Source organism: Python bivittatus, unplaced genomic scaffold, assembly GCF_059951505.1.
Source record: "Python bivittatus isolate LINGU-HERP-01145 unplaced genomic scaffold, Pbiv_v1 ctg000960_np1212, whole genome shotgun sequence".
Lineage (NCBI taxonomy): Eukaryota > Metazoa > Chordata > Lepidosauria > Squamata > Pythonidae > Python > Python bivittatus.
In genome coordinates, this window is record NW_028277124.1 from 1,312,405 (window position 1) to 1,328,181 (window position 15,777).

Here is a 15,777-nt window from a genome sequence, read left to right on the forward strand (position 1 = left end):
TGATTAACTTGATCTAACAAATAATAATAGCAGCAAAAGAAATCAATTGCAGACTATCTGTCTACCTCTTTCACTTACCTACTTCCATATAATGTATCCCTGAGATAGTTCACAAGAATATATTTTAGGGAGGAAAGGGGAAGTATTGCTCCTCTCCACCAGTTTTCACCCTGTTACTCATCTGGCAAATCACTACATTGCATAGTGAGAGTAATCACATGTCTAGTACTCCCAAAGAGCAGAAACTGTCTTAGGAAGGCAGTTCATTTATTTACTAATATGACATAATTTTTCAGCCTGCTTTCTAAAAGCAAGCTATGGATGATGGACTGTTGGTGGGGCAGTGATAAAGGACTTTGTTAAAAAAATGTCTAGCAATGGTGGTGGAAGGGATCATTACCCTTCTGAACATGCCCTTCAGGCCCTGGCACCCTGCCATTCTTGGTATACCACAGTTATTGGTTATGTAGTACTTTTTTTCTGCCACCTCCCACCTTGCCGGAAGAACCAAATGCCTGAGCCAGGCTTCTTCCCTTAACACCAGTTGTGAGAGAGATGGGACTTTCACAGCTTAGGCAATTAACTTGCCTGTAAGCTGGCCATAGCTTTGAGGCATGTAACCTGAGAACAGCAGCCCTCTCCACTTCTGAGGAGATGAAAACAAAAGGATCTATGACTGAAACATTAATTTTATTAAAAATAAGAACAAGGGGGAAAAAGGTGTTTTCTTTTACTCTGAAGTAGCCAGTGTCCAAACAATTGGGCAGCATAAGGCATTTGGAACTTCAAACATCTGTCTCTGTAGACTGCTATTGGAGAGACTGGACATGGACCAAGATGGGTTGGATCTGAGGTTCTTAGATAGAACAAAGCATGTAAGAATGGAGTTCAAAGATAATAAACCTCTGATACAAAAATCCTTTGAAACATTCAAAATATCAAAATCCATGAAGCAGACTAAATAGCTTAATGCAAGGAATCAATACAAATCCTCACCTGCAATATTTAACTGCTCAGGGAAGAAGCATTTCTCTAGCTTGTCCTGATCACTATCAGTGTTTCCATATGGAAATTCCTTCCCAGCATTTCTCAGGAAATGCATATGTTCTTCCAAATCCCAAGAAAAATCAGGCGAGGAAACATTACCCAGGATAAGCACTGAAGATGCTGGCCAGAAGGTGCCCTCTAACCATTCGGCTTGTAACTTTTGGAAGATGTCACAGCTTTCTTGTAGCTTCTAGCAAACAGAGCTCCAAGGAGTGCTTCATGTTTGGGACAGCTGGCACCCAAGGTGGCTCAAAAAGTGTCATTGTTGGATGCACCATACCCAGGAGTAACCAGTGTTGAGTGAACAGGTTCTCGGCTCCTCTCCTCTGTCTTTCCTCTTCCTGAGAGGTACGGCCATGCAGACAGTGCAGAGGGCCTCCAGATCGGTCTTGTGGACAATGCACATTGGCACTAACTAGATGGCTTTGAGAGTCTGTAGCTCCTTCAGAGTGCATGTTACAAAAATACAGAATAATTTGTGATTTGGGGAACTTTTGAGAATTCCCAGGAATTCCAGTTTCTCATTCCAAATCCCGAAGATTAATATCTGTCAGGAATTTGGAAATTGCTCCCATAGATGTCAACTTTCAATCCAAATTTCAGGAGCTTTTCTTCTTAGCTCCTGTTGACTCCCTAGAGGTTTCTGGGTTGCAATTCGGTGCTTCTCTCACCTACAGCCCAGAAATTTTACCATAGGCATCCAACGCTCTATCCACTTAGAGTCTCTGCCTCCTCCATGCTCATGCAGGCCTTATTCTCTGCTCCCTGAAGGTTTTCTTGGTCTGATTCAGTACCCTTCCTCAACTCCAGTCACAGAGATTAGCTTCACTCTTACAACACTTCCCTTTTGCACAAGAGTTGCTTAGCTTTCTGCTTCTCCTGGGAACTAGTTCACCAAAACCATGTGGCTACTTCCAGCCCCCATTTTGTTCTCATCCAGCACTCTTTCTCCTTCTCCAGATGTTCTTTTTCCTTGCTCCTCTCCCAGATGTTCTGCTTCCTTTCACATCTCCCAGCTTTCTCCTTTTCCTTGGTCTTAATACAAAGAGTTTTTTTGTCAGCAACAGTAGGGTTGAGGAAAGCTTCTGGGGCTAACCTGGGCAAGTTTCTTCCTCCCCACTTTGAGGTTTGGTTTACAGTTGATATGAGCCCTCCTACCTGTCTGCTCAGGCAGGTGTGATATGTACATTGGCTGTTTGGCTGTAAGCTTGTCTGCCTGGCCTACATACCGCCCAGGCTGCACAAGTCAGAGTGAATCTGGGGAGGGAAGTTCCTGCCATGTCTTTCCAGAGTGAATGGTAGGTTTGGCCAGTCACTGCAAACTCTTTATCTCCTCTACTCAGAATTACTTCCATCTGAAACTCAGTTATTTAAAGGAAAACATCACACTATACCTTTGTTTTCCATGTTGACCTGTTAAATTGATTTAGTTTAACTTAGTGGAAGAATAAAGTCTAGGAAATTACTTTTCATAATAACAATGGCAAACTAAAGCATAGTATATTACAGAGTTTCCTCCTTTAATTGCCATAGTAAGTGGATGCAAAACAAAAGTTTATTTACTGTAGAACCTCACTTTGAATTAGAATAGGCTGTTCCCAGAGGAACTTTTTCCCCTTTCATGCTGAGCAATTATTTGAATGCTGATGTCAATCTGATTTATGGAGTAACTGGATGATTACGTATGCTGCAATTTCAAAAGACACTGCCATCCCTCAAAAAAAATATCTCTTTCTGTTTGCCTTTTTTTTTTAAAAAAATCCTCTGGTAGGCTTATTGAGGCTTATTGACTTGTAGGGTATATATGCAGGACTGTTGCTTAATGGTTTTAGGCAAATGAACAATAATGAAGATATTCAAGAAAGAATTTGTTTCTTAGTTCTTGAGGAAGAATGAAGTAGCATCTCATACTGAATACTGTTGCAAGAAAGATAGCAGAGGTTAATTGCTTGCAAACGTATCCTTACTGACAGTACCCCAAGATTTCTCACATGATTAATAAAGTATCTGAGAAGGTTCATGACTTGAAAGCATAAATGAGATTATAGTTTCATTCACAGTGACATTTATTGGCTTCTCTCTTTGAAGATTTCACAGAGAAAACAATATAAACAGGATTATTATTTGATACACTTTGACTAGATCCAAATAACTACTTATATATGCCTAAGGTAGTTTTGGCTCCTGTCCCGCATCCCACCTTAATTGTGCAACAGCCCTCTCTTTCAAAAGTGATTTATTATATAGAACATTGGAATGAGCATAAACTCAAAATGCATATAGGAGCGCACAGTGACAGAATGAGAATTAGCTGTCTGAGTTTGGGGAACTTGGACTTCATGCTGTATTGCTGTGGAGTTTTTTGATGTGTGTGTATGTGTGTGTATAATATATACATGTACACTGAATTTTCATCTAACATGAGCTGTAACTAACTGCCTTTCAGAATGTGCTCATGATAATGCATTGGATTGGAGCATCTGGGAAAGTTTTTGAGTAGATGGAGTTCAAGAAAACAAAACATGTATTCGTTTGTTTCTGATCCACTCAACTATCAACGATATCTGGAGAAAATGCACAGTTCACACATACTTTCTGCAGTTACCTACTTTCCCGTACTGTATTTCCCACCTTGTAGGCTTATGCAATCCTGTGGCGTGAAGTGGCTAACCACATATCTGGTTCAGTTCTCAACTATACTGTCAGACAAAGCTACTCTTTCAGTCTCTACCCACCTTCTGCAATATATAGGGATAACAACAACTGTATCTCTCTGAAATTCAAAATGAGATTGGAAGTCATTGGCTTATATAAAATAACGACTGTTTACTGCTTTTTTCCATCTCTAAATAACTTTTGTTGTAGCCTGCTTCTTGGTTGATAGAACTTCTCTGCTTTGTCATGCTCGTTTTTTTTTTTCCTGCAGTGGTCTGTATATATCCGGGCTGCCGTACGGAAAGAAAAAGGCCTGCCCATACTAGTAGAGCTTCTTCGAATAGACAATGATCGGGTGGTATGTGCGGTTGCAACAGCTTTACGGAATATGGCCTTAGACGTCCGAAATAAAGAACTAATAGGTAGGTACTAACGTGGTACTTATTGCCTTCACCCCAGCTTTGCTACAATGAAATAGAAATATGTCATTCCTGTATAAGGTTCAGTGAGAAATTAAACATGTTTAGCATTGCAGAGTATTAAGATATTTTGGGAATGGGGTTCTCCATTCTCAGTTAATCTTGAATAGCTTAAGGCTCCGAGTATGTATTTTGTGTTTATATCTTTTGAGAGAGAGGCCCCTCTGACAGTACTTACTATGTGCAAAACTGCATGTGTTTTTGAGTTTATTCAAGTGCTGTTGGTAAAAGCTGACAAAGGATAGGAAAGATGCAAACTGATGAAATGTTCCCAAGTGGAATTGGAACCAAGACCCACTGGAGGATCCCACCAGCAGGAGTACTTGTTGAGTTTTATTAAATCCTCTTGCAGCCTCCCATAACAAAGGGTTTCCCATCCCTCTGAAGCAGTTTTCAGAGGGTCCAGTGAGGTGAAAGTCGTTTTCCCATCTTCTGCTAATAGGAATGTACCAGGAGTGTAATTCTGCTCAGCTGGAAGCAAACTCAGGGTGCTGCTGTATTGTAATAATATCTCCTTTTGCATTCCTCTGGGTAATATCAACTTTTTCATTTTATCCATAAGAATTGCAAATTTAAGATGGTGGTGATTTACCATAAGGCCTCAGGCTAAAAATCAGGAGACTGTGAGTTCTAGTCCTGCCCTGGGCACCGAGCCAGCTGGATGACCTTGGACCAGTCACTCTCTCTCAGCTCTAGGAAGGAGGCAATGACAAACCGCCTCTGAAAATCTTGCCAAGAAAACTGCAGGGACTTGTCCAGGCAGTTGTCAGGAGTCAAGACTGACTCAAAGACACTTACTTACTTACTTACTTTATTTTTAAAGCTGCTGAATAGAGTTAATGTGTACATTTCTGTCTAAGACATTTTTCAATTCATGTGAAAATACACCTGACCAATAGTAATCCAAGTTAATGTAACACTTAGATTTTCACCAAGTAATACAAAGGGTCTGCTCTGTTGTAACAATAGAAAGAATGCTGGGAGCAAATACTCCTCTTTTTAAAAAGCGTTCCTATCACATCGCATCTTGGTTTGAAAGATTAATGTCCAGCTGCCTAATCATCCTGTTCCAAAGTTGTCAAACTATCATCTTCAGTTGTTATTTACAATGATTTTAGAAAACAAGAAAATTAAAGAATGACTAAGGGAGCTTTTGATTTCCAAGTAGGATATTTATGCAATTGCTACGATGCTGCTTTCATTGCTTGCAAGTTAAAGATGGGAACTTTGAAATACACTTATAAATCATGTTTTTATTAGGTTTCTGCAACATCAAGTAGCATAACGATAAAGACTCCCTCAAGCAAAGAAAGGCCCTGTGCAGATCAACCACTTTGAATTCATCTCCAGTCTAACACTTTCTAACTGATGCATTCATTCATATATTGAGCCTTGAACTACAACAGAGGTAGACAGCCTCCTTGCACAGAGAGACTTAACACTCTTTTCTCCCTGATTTTTAGGGGAAAAAATGTAGAATTGTGCAGCTGAAAATCACAGTATGCCCCCAAATCTAAGAGGCATGATCTAGAGATACTGCTAAAATGGGGCTGGGACAAAGCAACATGAGAACTGAAGCTTTGTTAAAAAATGTGTACTCATGGCCCAGAGCTCTGTTTCTGTGGCAGGGTATAGATCAAAAGCAGTCCTTCTGTGTTTGATTTCAGATCCTGCAGCCACAACCAGTATGGCCTGTGGTGAGGGATTGGGGGAGTTATACAGTAGTGCAAGACATCTGGGGAACATAAGGTTGCCACCTCCTAAAAGGGCACTCTTTTGGTAATCTGTAATCATTTAGAATTGTAATTATTGGGAAACAGTTTACCTTTTTTAAAGGAAAAATATGCCTACAATAGGTGTAAATCTGCAGTCTAGTGCAGTTTTAGAAGGCTGTACTTATTTGGGTTAAATTCAGAACCAACCTGACTTACATTAGGAATATGTAGAAGAGAATTGTCTTCTAAAAACTCCTAGCAGTAGAGCGTCTTCATCAGTGAAAGATTTGTAAGCTTGGGAACTGAGGCCTGTATTATGTCAAAAGCTGCTTCTTTTTCAGTAATCAATTCATACTACTTTTTATACAAGCTGCATAAATTTGAAGACAATAGGTTCATTTTTACTGAGATGTGATAAATGTCAGTGTACGGAACATTATGCAGATACAAAATTACATGGATATAGAGAAATATTAATATTGGAATAAAGTGGCCATTTATATGATATTTCACAATGCATCCTAGAGTTCTGGATCAATATCTGTTAATTTTTTCTCTGTCAGGTTTCTCATAATATTGCTCAGTGCAAACAATTTGCCCAATTATAAAGTAAGTTATATCTTGTCTTAATTAGGTTGTCCTAAAAAGCTACATGGCAGTGTAGATTTCCGGGTGATATTCCAATAATCTCAACTAAAAACAGGTATTTTCTGTTAAGAAACTGTATTTTCCACTCATAAGCATTTCTAAACCCCAGCAGGTCTCAGAAATATTATTACATTTCCTTTGATCTCTCATTAGTTTTGCTCTACAATTTATAGAGATCAACATCAGACTTACTTCAGAAATTATGATTAACAGATTCTCTAGTCCCCTAGACACACCCAAGTAACGTATCCTGTGAAAATATCTGTAAACCCAGCACTTTCAAAACATATTTGATATTATAAGTATATTGATATTATTCCCAAACTAACTAGTGATTACTATCTATCTTTATTTAGAGTTTTGTTAAGCCATATATTTTGGTTATCTAAAAATATGTGTAAAGGCAAACTGAGAGCCAGTCTAATGTGGTGGTTAAGGCACCAGACTAGAAACCAGGAGACCGTGAGTTCTAGTCTTGCCTTATGCCCAAAACCAACTAGGTGAATTTGGGCCAGTCATCCTCTATCAGTCTTAGGAAGAAGGCAATGGCAAACCACTTTCGAAAAGCCTTGCCAAGAAAACTGCAGGGACTAGTCCTGGTAGTCACCGGAAGTCAACACTGACTTAAAGGCCAAAAAAAAAAAAGGACTGTAAGTACAGTAAATAATTTGTATAAAGAATATAGAGATTAAAGCTGTTTTTCCAAGCTTTTAGTTTAATAGGAGTTAACAATAGAGGATATTGTTTCATTTATATGACTGGGGGGGGGTTCCCCTCTCTTTGTACCTGAATGAAAATAATGCTTTAGGGAAAGGAAAAATATGTGGTATATCATTTATTCATGGCATAAATCTGTATAAAGGGGGAGGAATATAAAGTACCCTAAAAACTAGAGCTTTCTCCTAAAATACTTCCGTTCCCATAAAACCCAAGTTAGTTAAAGTATAATACGACTTGAAAGGCTAAATTTTCTTCCATTCATATCTCTCAATTTTTCCTAAAGCTGTTATTCTTATTTGCACTTTGATAAAGCTATTTGTTCTTCATGAAAGAGGCTATTCTTTCTCTATTAATTTCTTATTGTTTATTTTAATGAAAATATTTTAGCTTCCTTTTCTAGGAGCTCAAGTTGTTTTAACAGTAAACTTACAGAATGGCCAGGGCACCATGTAAAACACACATTAGGATATAAATCCAGCTCCAAAAAAACTGAGACAGAACAATCAAATTCTTGAAGTGCAATTTGCTGCAGTAGCTGAATAACTTTCTCTTTTCAGCTGCTTGTATACATGTCTACATCCTTTCCTTTTGGTAAAAGTAAATGGATGAGGATACTAATCTACAAGATGTTGATGGTTTTACGAAATGCATTAAAGTACAATAGCTGTCACTATTCAAGTGTGAGTTTGCTGATTGAATTTGTAGAGTTTTAGGCTTAGATGAAGATGGACATCCAGCAACTCCTGGGTCACATATGTCCCTAGCATCTCTGGATTGTGCCATGAAATGTTGGCAGGAAAATAGCTAAACTTCAACAGTGCAATTTCAGGATGTATTTTAGGGATTGGGAATAATTAAGAGCTAGAGGCTTCCTACTTTCATTCCTGGTCTTAACTCATCCAGCGCCAAAAGACCGAGAGGTGAGAATGATAGCAATGATCTTGAAAATAAAAGCATCCACCAGATGCCTATCTCTGGCTCAGATTCTTAAACAATCCCATTTTAAATCTTGCAAAAGATCATTTGAGGATATAACCATCCCTCTGTTTTCTCGTGATTAAAAGCACAAGAATTCTGGGTCACCTGCTTATTTATATATTTGTTTATAAAATGTATAGCTGCTCCAATCTGTCACAACTCTGAGCAGCTTACAAAATGAACAAGAGAAAATCCAAAGATACCAAACCTAAAAAAAAAGTCCAGAGAAAAAACACCAACTAAACACCAAAACACCACAGAAGGGGTCCATCGCCCACTCGAACCCAAGGCCTGGAGGAGCAGACAAGTCTGGAAAGTGCATTTAAATAAGGTCAGGATGGAGCCACACAACTCTCAGGCGGAATATTGTTCCAGAAGGTAGATGCCATGACCGAGAATGGAATTCTTCATTCGTGATAAGTGGTCAAGCAAAGCTTATAATTTATCCTGTTTAACAAAAAAAAAAAAAAACCTTACAGTATATTAATCTACATAAATAGCAGTTGCTGTTTCAAGAACAATATATCATCTTTTTAAAAAAAACATTCAGCAAAGATCATTTTCCTAAGATACGAAATAAGAGTGAGAGAAGTGTCTTTACCATTTGCCATCAGTTCCACTTCAGAAGAATTCAGTTCAACCCACATATGGAATAACTCCCTGGAATAAATAGCATTTGAAATCATTTGTCAAATAAGATTAATAGATTATATGGTATATCATGTTATAACAATATACAAGAAATTTTCCTGCACTGTTATGTCTCTTAAAATATCACTTTCAATCTAAAATAATGACAGAATGATATTATTTTACCCTTATTGCCATTTTATAATTAACCAATTTTAGTCATTGTACAAAACTATGCCTTTCTGGTTTTGTTTATTTACTCTCAGAGAGAGAGAAAGAAAGTGGATCAAACAAGCTATCCTCATTCATAACTTGGTTTATTAAATCAAGATTCCTGGCATCTAGTGACACACTTATCAGCCAAATAAATTATAAGAACTGGTTATGAAACCCCCTAGAGGTGAATAGTATTGTTCCAAGTTTCTCTCCCTTTCAACACTTAGAATTTACAACGACTCATCCATAAGGTTTCATTCATGACAGCAGCAGCAATAGCAGAGCAGCCAGTCCTGAGTATCACATATACTCACATTTAGTTCACAAATATGGTATACTGTAGCTACTTGTACCTAAAGAGAAAGGTCTCAAAATGTGTGCCAAGCACTGTGAGCTACTTCATAAAATGCATATGCATCTTTATATGATATTGGCTGGATGTTGCTCATTAGGGGTGTAAGGATCACTTCTAATGCAATTTGAATGATCATTTAGTTTGGATTACCAAAGCAATCCATTTCAATTTGTGTTTTCAGACTGCTGAATGGAGTTTATCTGACTGGGAAGTTGATTCAGTTTGTTGGGACAGAATCATTCTTCCAGATGCATAAGAAACATTAAATCATTAGATTGATTCAAAGGCGACAATTTGATTCAGTGATTTGATACAAATTGATCATCTGATTCAGAAAAGTGATAGTTCGGAATTCGCTTGAATTCCTGAGACGAATCTTCACAAAGCCTATTATTCAAGTTAGTGTTCTAGTGGTTGGGGTATAGGCAGTCCATATTAAATTTCCTACTTACCTTTACAGTCATCTGGAAATCTTCAGCAAATTAGGGTCTAGGTTTAAACTAGGAATTGTTTAAGCCTTGATTTGTTAAAAAAGCAGTACAGGTTAACGATGGTAATTGGGACTGGAATTCCCATCACTAAGCAATGCTTTAAACAAATGAAGTCAATGGGGAAGCTGGCAGGACGTTGCAAGTCCCGGGCAGCTCGCAAGCAGGCCAGTGGGTGAGGAAGTAGCTGCCACAGCCAGGCCAAGTGTAGCCGGGCTAGAGGTGGCTACTGCCGGGGGCAGGAGGACACGCAAACCCCCCTACACTCCACCACCCCTGCCGCCCCCAACAGACCTTTGCAATTGACTTTGCCATCTTCCTCCTCCCCCTGCTGAAAAGGCACTGGCCCTTTGTGAAGCCACAGCTCCCCCAGCCCAGCACTGAGATGCGAAGCCACGGCCACCCAGCCCAGCTCAGCACCTCTTCCTTTCAATCTTCTGTTTTTACAAATGTAAAAGCTCAGAGGCTTTAATGCTGCATATACAGAAAGAAAAGTCCAAGACCTTGAATCATCTCTTTTCATTATCCATTCAAGAATAACGTATTGCATATTAATTTGGGGATAAGGTAATATGCAACATTCTGGATATGCCTTGATCTTATAGGCTTTTTCTCTTGCCCTAATATTTAACATTGATTTTGTCTTTTTCATACTGCAGTGAATTATCCACCAAATCTCAAATGCCCTTTTCCTAATTTTGAGAGATCATCCTGGTTGATCGCACACTACTTAGTTTTTCACTTAATCTCAAATATTTGGGGTATCATTTGCAAATATATCTGCCTCTGCTTGCCTGGATAATTTATAAAGTTTACTATTAATTTCCAATATAGATTCTTACAGTATCCAGTAGTAGTAGAATAGCCATGTTAGTCTATGGTGGAAAAAAATCAGGAGGAGTCTGGTAGCATCTTTTTGGACTAACACATTTAATGAAAAGGCATTAGCTTTCATGAACTTAGTTTATGCCTTTTCATAAAATGTGTTAGTCAGGAAAGGTGCTACTAGACTCCTGAATTGTAGAGTATCCCAGTGCTGCTTCTACACTTTTCTGCTGTGAAAACTGTCTCATTTGTTCTGTTTTCTAATAACCAGTTATTATTTCTAACCCATGATATTAGGCCTCTCTCAAGAAACAATGAACACTAGAACTGGAAGCAGGCACAAGCAGTCATTCAAAGATGCAAAGCTCTGATAGGTTTCTTGTAGAAAAACAAAACAATGAAGTCCTGTTTATAGTGAAATCAAAGGTTCAAATTCTTGTGCTTTTTCTTCCTGCCCATGTTGGGCAATTGTTCTCCTCTTTTGGGGTCGGAAGAACAGTTTTTACCTTTCTCTTGATTGTTTCCCTATTCTGATTTCAGGCTGCTTCTGACCTTGGTGCAGCCAATTCTCACACATAAGTACTTAGTTTAAGAAAGACTTCATCAACAGTCTTTTGAAAATGTAAGCATACAATAACTTGTGGCATGCTGCAATCTATGCATGGTGGATGCTTTCAAATACTGTAATTCTTATAAATAATGAGGCAGGAGTTTTCTTTGCAAATTCCTTGCTGTTCCTCTTAAGATCTAGCTTTAATAAATTTTCTATCAATTTTTCTGGAGATTAAATTTTAATTTATAAACTGTAATTTGTAATCTGCAATTTCCTGGAAACCAGTGATTATTGAGATGTGTACAGATCTCCCATCATCTTTAACACAGGGGTGTGTATAGTTTATACACTGCATGTGCCCCCCAACCTTGATTATAGCCCTCAGGATGCCCTCAGATTATTAGTGAGATAAAGAAAATGCAGTTTTATTGAACCTGCGAGGATATCTCCATGCCTGAGCCAAATACTCATAGTGGATTGGATCAAACTCTAAATGATTTTACTGTTAAGTTATGCAAAGCTATGAAGGAGAATAAAACTGTGACATCATTTCTGTGCACAGTTGCCTTTCCATCAAGAAGATTAATCATGCTAATGGCCCACGTAGAATTTCCATTGAAGCTAATTAAGAAATGTGTGATCGCTGTACCGTATCCTTATCTGCAGCACACACCCTTCTCTTCCCAAAAAAATATTACTTCCTTAAAAATATATTATTGGACAGAGATTTGCTTTTATCAGTTAATATTTTGATCAGACTGAATTTAAAATACATTTTTATTAGACTGATCTATTGCTTCCTCTTCTGAAAGTGAGGAATTTTTATATCTTCAAAGGTGTATTTCTTAATAGCAAGAGGCTTACATCTTTCCCATAACAATACCAGTAATATTTCTACATTGCATTATCAGCAGTTGGAGCATGTATCAAAAGAAATAAAAAGAAATATGTGAGATAGAGCTATGGTATCAAATCCAGCTATTTGAATACATAATTCCCCAGTAGGTAATCACAAGCTTAGGGAGTAGCATTGTATGTCCACTAGGACTATATTGCAGAAAGATAGGTGTCTCTCATATTGCACAAGTTGTGTATGATGGTCCAGTTGAAATGGATTGCATTGACATTCTGCATCTATACCTAAATGGGGAGGATGGGGGGTCAGGTCCCAGGAAACATACAACTCCCTGTTATCTTTAGTTGGAAGGCTGTCTACCCAGGTCTGTTCTACTGACATTTCAAAGACTTGAAATGCTCTTAGAAAAAGTGACTCAAGTCTCCCTTTGCATAAGCTTCTTGAAAGATTCAATATCTGAGCACATTAGCTGTTTTGCACCTTATAAACTTGTTGGCCATTAAGGCAATTGATGTACTGACAGCTTAGCAGAAGGGCTCTGCTCTTCTGCCTCCTTCTCTTGCATAGGAATTATTTTCTTGTCTCTATATAGCATGTGTCATATTGTTCAGACTGAGTTTCTCAGGGCAGTCATAATTTCCAGTTCCTCCCACAAGGAAGATTGATAAAACAATTCAGCCTTTCCTATCCTATTGTAAATTGCTAAAGAAAGATTTAGTTTGGGTTGGTTTTCCTTTCCTTTTCCTTTTCCTTTTCCTTTTCCTTTTCCTTTTCCTTTTCCTTTTCCTTTTCCTTTCCTTTCCTTTCCTTTCCTTTCCTTTCCTTTCCTTTCCTTTCCTTTCCTTTTCTTTTCCTCTCCTTTCAGGCAAGCATCAGCCCGCAGAGGACTTTTTTTGTAAACATTCTTCTAATTCTGGTGTGTTTTTTTCTGTCTCTACATATGCTTCATCACTGGGTAAAGTTCCCTTCCACAAAGCTCTCTTCCCTTTTTAATTGTTTTTTCTACCGTTTCCACAGGCAATTTTTTTAAAGATGTGCCTGCTTGTGCCCTAGACCTCTTCATGAACTGTCTTCTTGTACCTTTGGAATCAGAACGAGCAACATCCAGTTACCACTCACCATCTTACATCTGGGCCACCTTGGGCTTCCATATCTAGCTCAAGAGCTCCTTCCACAGTTCTGCTGGGTTACTGCATTTTGTTTCAGAGGCACAGCAGGAATATCCTCTGTACTGATTCATACCCAACTTTCAGTGCCAACTATGTATTTAGTGACTCAAGATCCCTGATTATGATACTGAGCATAATCATTTTGTACTACCTTTTCTTCCCATCTATTGCCTGCCAGAGTACAGAGGTCTGAGATATCTTTTCATACATTTCTGCAAAGAGCCACTGTGGAGCTATGATCTTTATTCATAGCCTCAATTTGTTACCATAATATAGATAATATATTTAAAGAAAGAAGTTAAATGTCAGGGGAGATAATAATACCCTTCTCAGCTCTGTGTTTTCTGTGGACTCTTTATCAGCCAAAATAGAATAGGGAAGAAACTAGTTGAAAATTATAGTGCATTAAAACAATTGGCTGTTCCATTGATATTTCAGATGAAATTAATTATCTTCAGATTAATTGGATTTCTTTGCTGATTACTAAAAATTAAAAGGGTAGGTCTATTTAAAATACATCTGAACTACCAAGAATAAGAAAGCATTCAAGAGACACAGGGTAGCATAAGCCTGCAAAATAATGCTGTAATGCTGAATAGGACAGAATTCTGCCACTAATATAACGGCAAACTTACCTACAATATCACTGCTATGCTAATACAAGGAGAGAGCCTTCCAAATTCACAGGGATTGTTTGCCTTTTTAATATGTGAAGTCTTCTCTGTGGCCATCGCCTTATTACATGCTTCCAATACTTTTCTCTTCTTACCTACAGTACTCAGAAAGCAGTGCTCATGCATACCATATATTCCCTCTTTACATATGTATGTTTGTGTATATACACACATGTATACACCCATGCATGCATGCACACACACTGTCGAAAAGCCAGCTCCAACTCCACTGGGCTTCTGCTTTCTTCCATTAACTATCACTGGAGAGTAGCTATTCTATCAGAAGACAGAGAGAAGGGAAACTGGCACTCTGTCAGTGCTGAGACAATACCAATTTGGGGTATTGTCCTTTTGTTCTCAATGAATTTTTTTCCACCCAGCTGGTGGTTGTAAAAACCTCAAAGCTCAGAACCGTGAATTTGCTTTTTTCCTCTTCCCTCCATTTTTCTTTTCTATCTTCTCTTCATGACAAGACTGAGGGCAGGAATTTTCTCGTTGACCTTTCAAAGGTTCTATAGGAGATTCTTTTGGGTCTGAAGAGACAAATAAAAATCCTTTTAATGATAAATTAAATATTAATCTATATAGTCTAAGATACACCTAACACTGGGATAATGCTAGCTAGCTACTCTCTCTTGATTATTTTACACAAGGAACCTATGGTTTCAAAGTGCCAGTATGGTCAATATAAGGTTTATAAGACTGTAGTATTGCCCTGAAGAAGTCTGGTCTGCAGTATATAGTGATTTCTTGAAAAACTGGTAATTCTTCCACCATTTAAAAAATAAATTAACTTGCTTTAGACAAAAGTAAAGTTCATTTTATTTCTGTAGGTCCTCTTTTTGATATTAGCGGATATTAGCACTAGGACAGGGTTATATTGGTTAATCTTTGAGTTTATTAAGCTTAAGTAAGTATACACAAGTGTACATGTGCATTAGGCAGGAAGGAGGCTTCTCCATTAAAGCACTTTTTCATCAATTAAATTAGCCAGAATTTCTGGATCACTGCTGCTAATAGGACTGTTGTTCTCCACTGGAAGGAAATAACAGGTCTCGTGGCTTATCTTTTCCCGTCTATTTTTTCCCACCTTCCAAACGACACAGTGATTTGAGCTATTTTTTGTTGGGGGGGAGAGATGTGAAAGAGCAATGTGTATGAATTAGAGTATGGGCTTTTCCATAGATAGTTTGCTCACTAAACGTTTGCTCACTCATGACCTTTTTAAAGGATGAATTAAGTAACTTAATACCATTGGCAATATGTATGTTGTGAAATTATATGCTTATTCCACTGTTAAGGCAGAGCACATCACTGCTGGCTTTTAGAAGCTAATATATTGCTAATAAATCAACTATAATTTGTTAATATGGGTTAACCAGCCAAGTTCCAAACAGAATGTTTCACAGTATAATGACTTCTGGGTCATTTCATTTGAGACAGTGAATATTTGCAGATGATTGATAGCCACCAGCACTTAATCATTGTCTCGTGTGGGGTTACTTACAAGTAATTTCACCAATAGATAGAGCTATGAAAACCTACAGTCTATCATTAATTAGGTCTCAATAGATCATCTGTGTTTAATAACATTCATTTCAGATTACAATTTTATTGGAGGGTTAGGTTTGTGTGCACATTGGGATAGAAAACTGGGGTGGAAATGTTTGCAATAAAGATTCTATATTACATAGGTAGGAAAATACAGTTATTTTGACAAATAGACTATTTTTTGTTTTGCAGTTGCTCTGTCATACGTGGCCATGGGG

The 15,777-nt window shown here is 38.0% G+C and overlaps 1 protein-coding gene across 7 annotated transcripts in view; it reads left to right on the forward strand.

Annotated features, from left to right (window-relative positions):
• Nucleotides 1-15,777, forward strand: part of CTNND2 (catenin delta 2) — a 251,115-nt gene that overhangs the window by 184,255 nt on the left and 51,083 nt on the right. For all 7 annotated transcript variants that reach the window (XR_015794248.1, XM_025164960.2, XM_088131557.1 and 4 more), the window contains one exon: nt 3,974-4,124. Coding sequence is in view for 6 of the 7 variants with exons in the window: in XM_025164960.2 (XP_025020728.2) it covers nt 3,974-4,124 (151 nt within the window). In the remaining variant the exon portion in view is untranslated. The remainder of the gene's footprint in view (nt 1-3,973; nt 4,125-15,777) is intronic.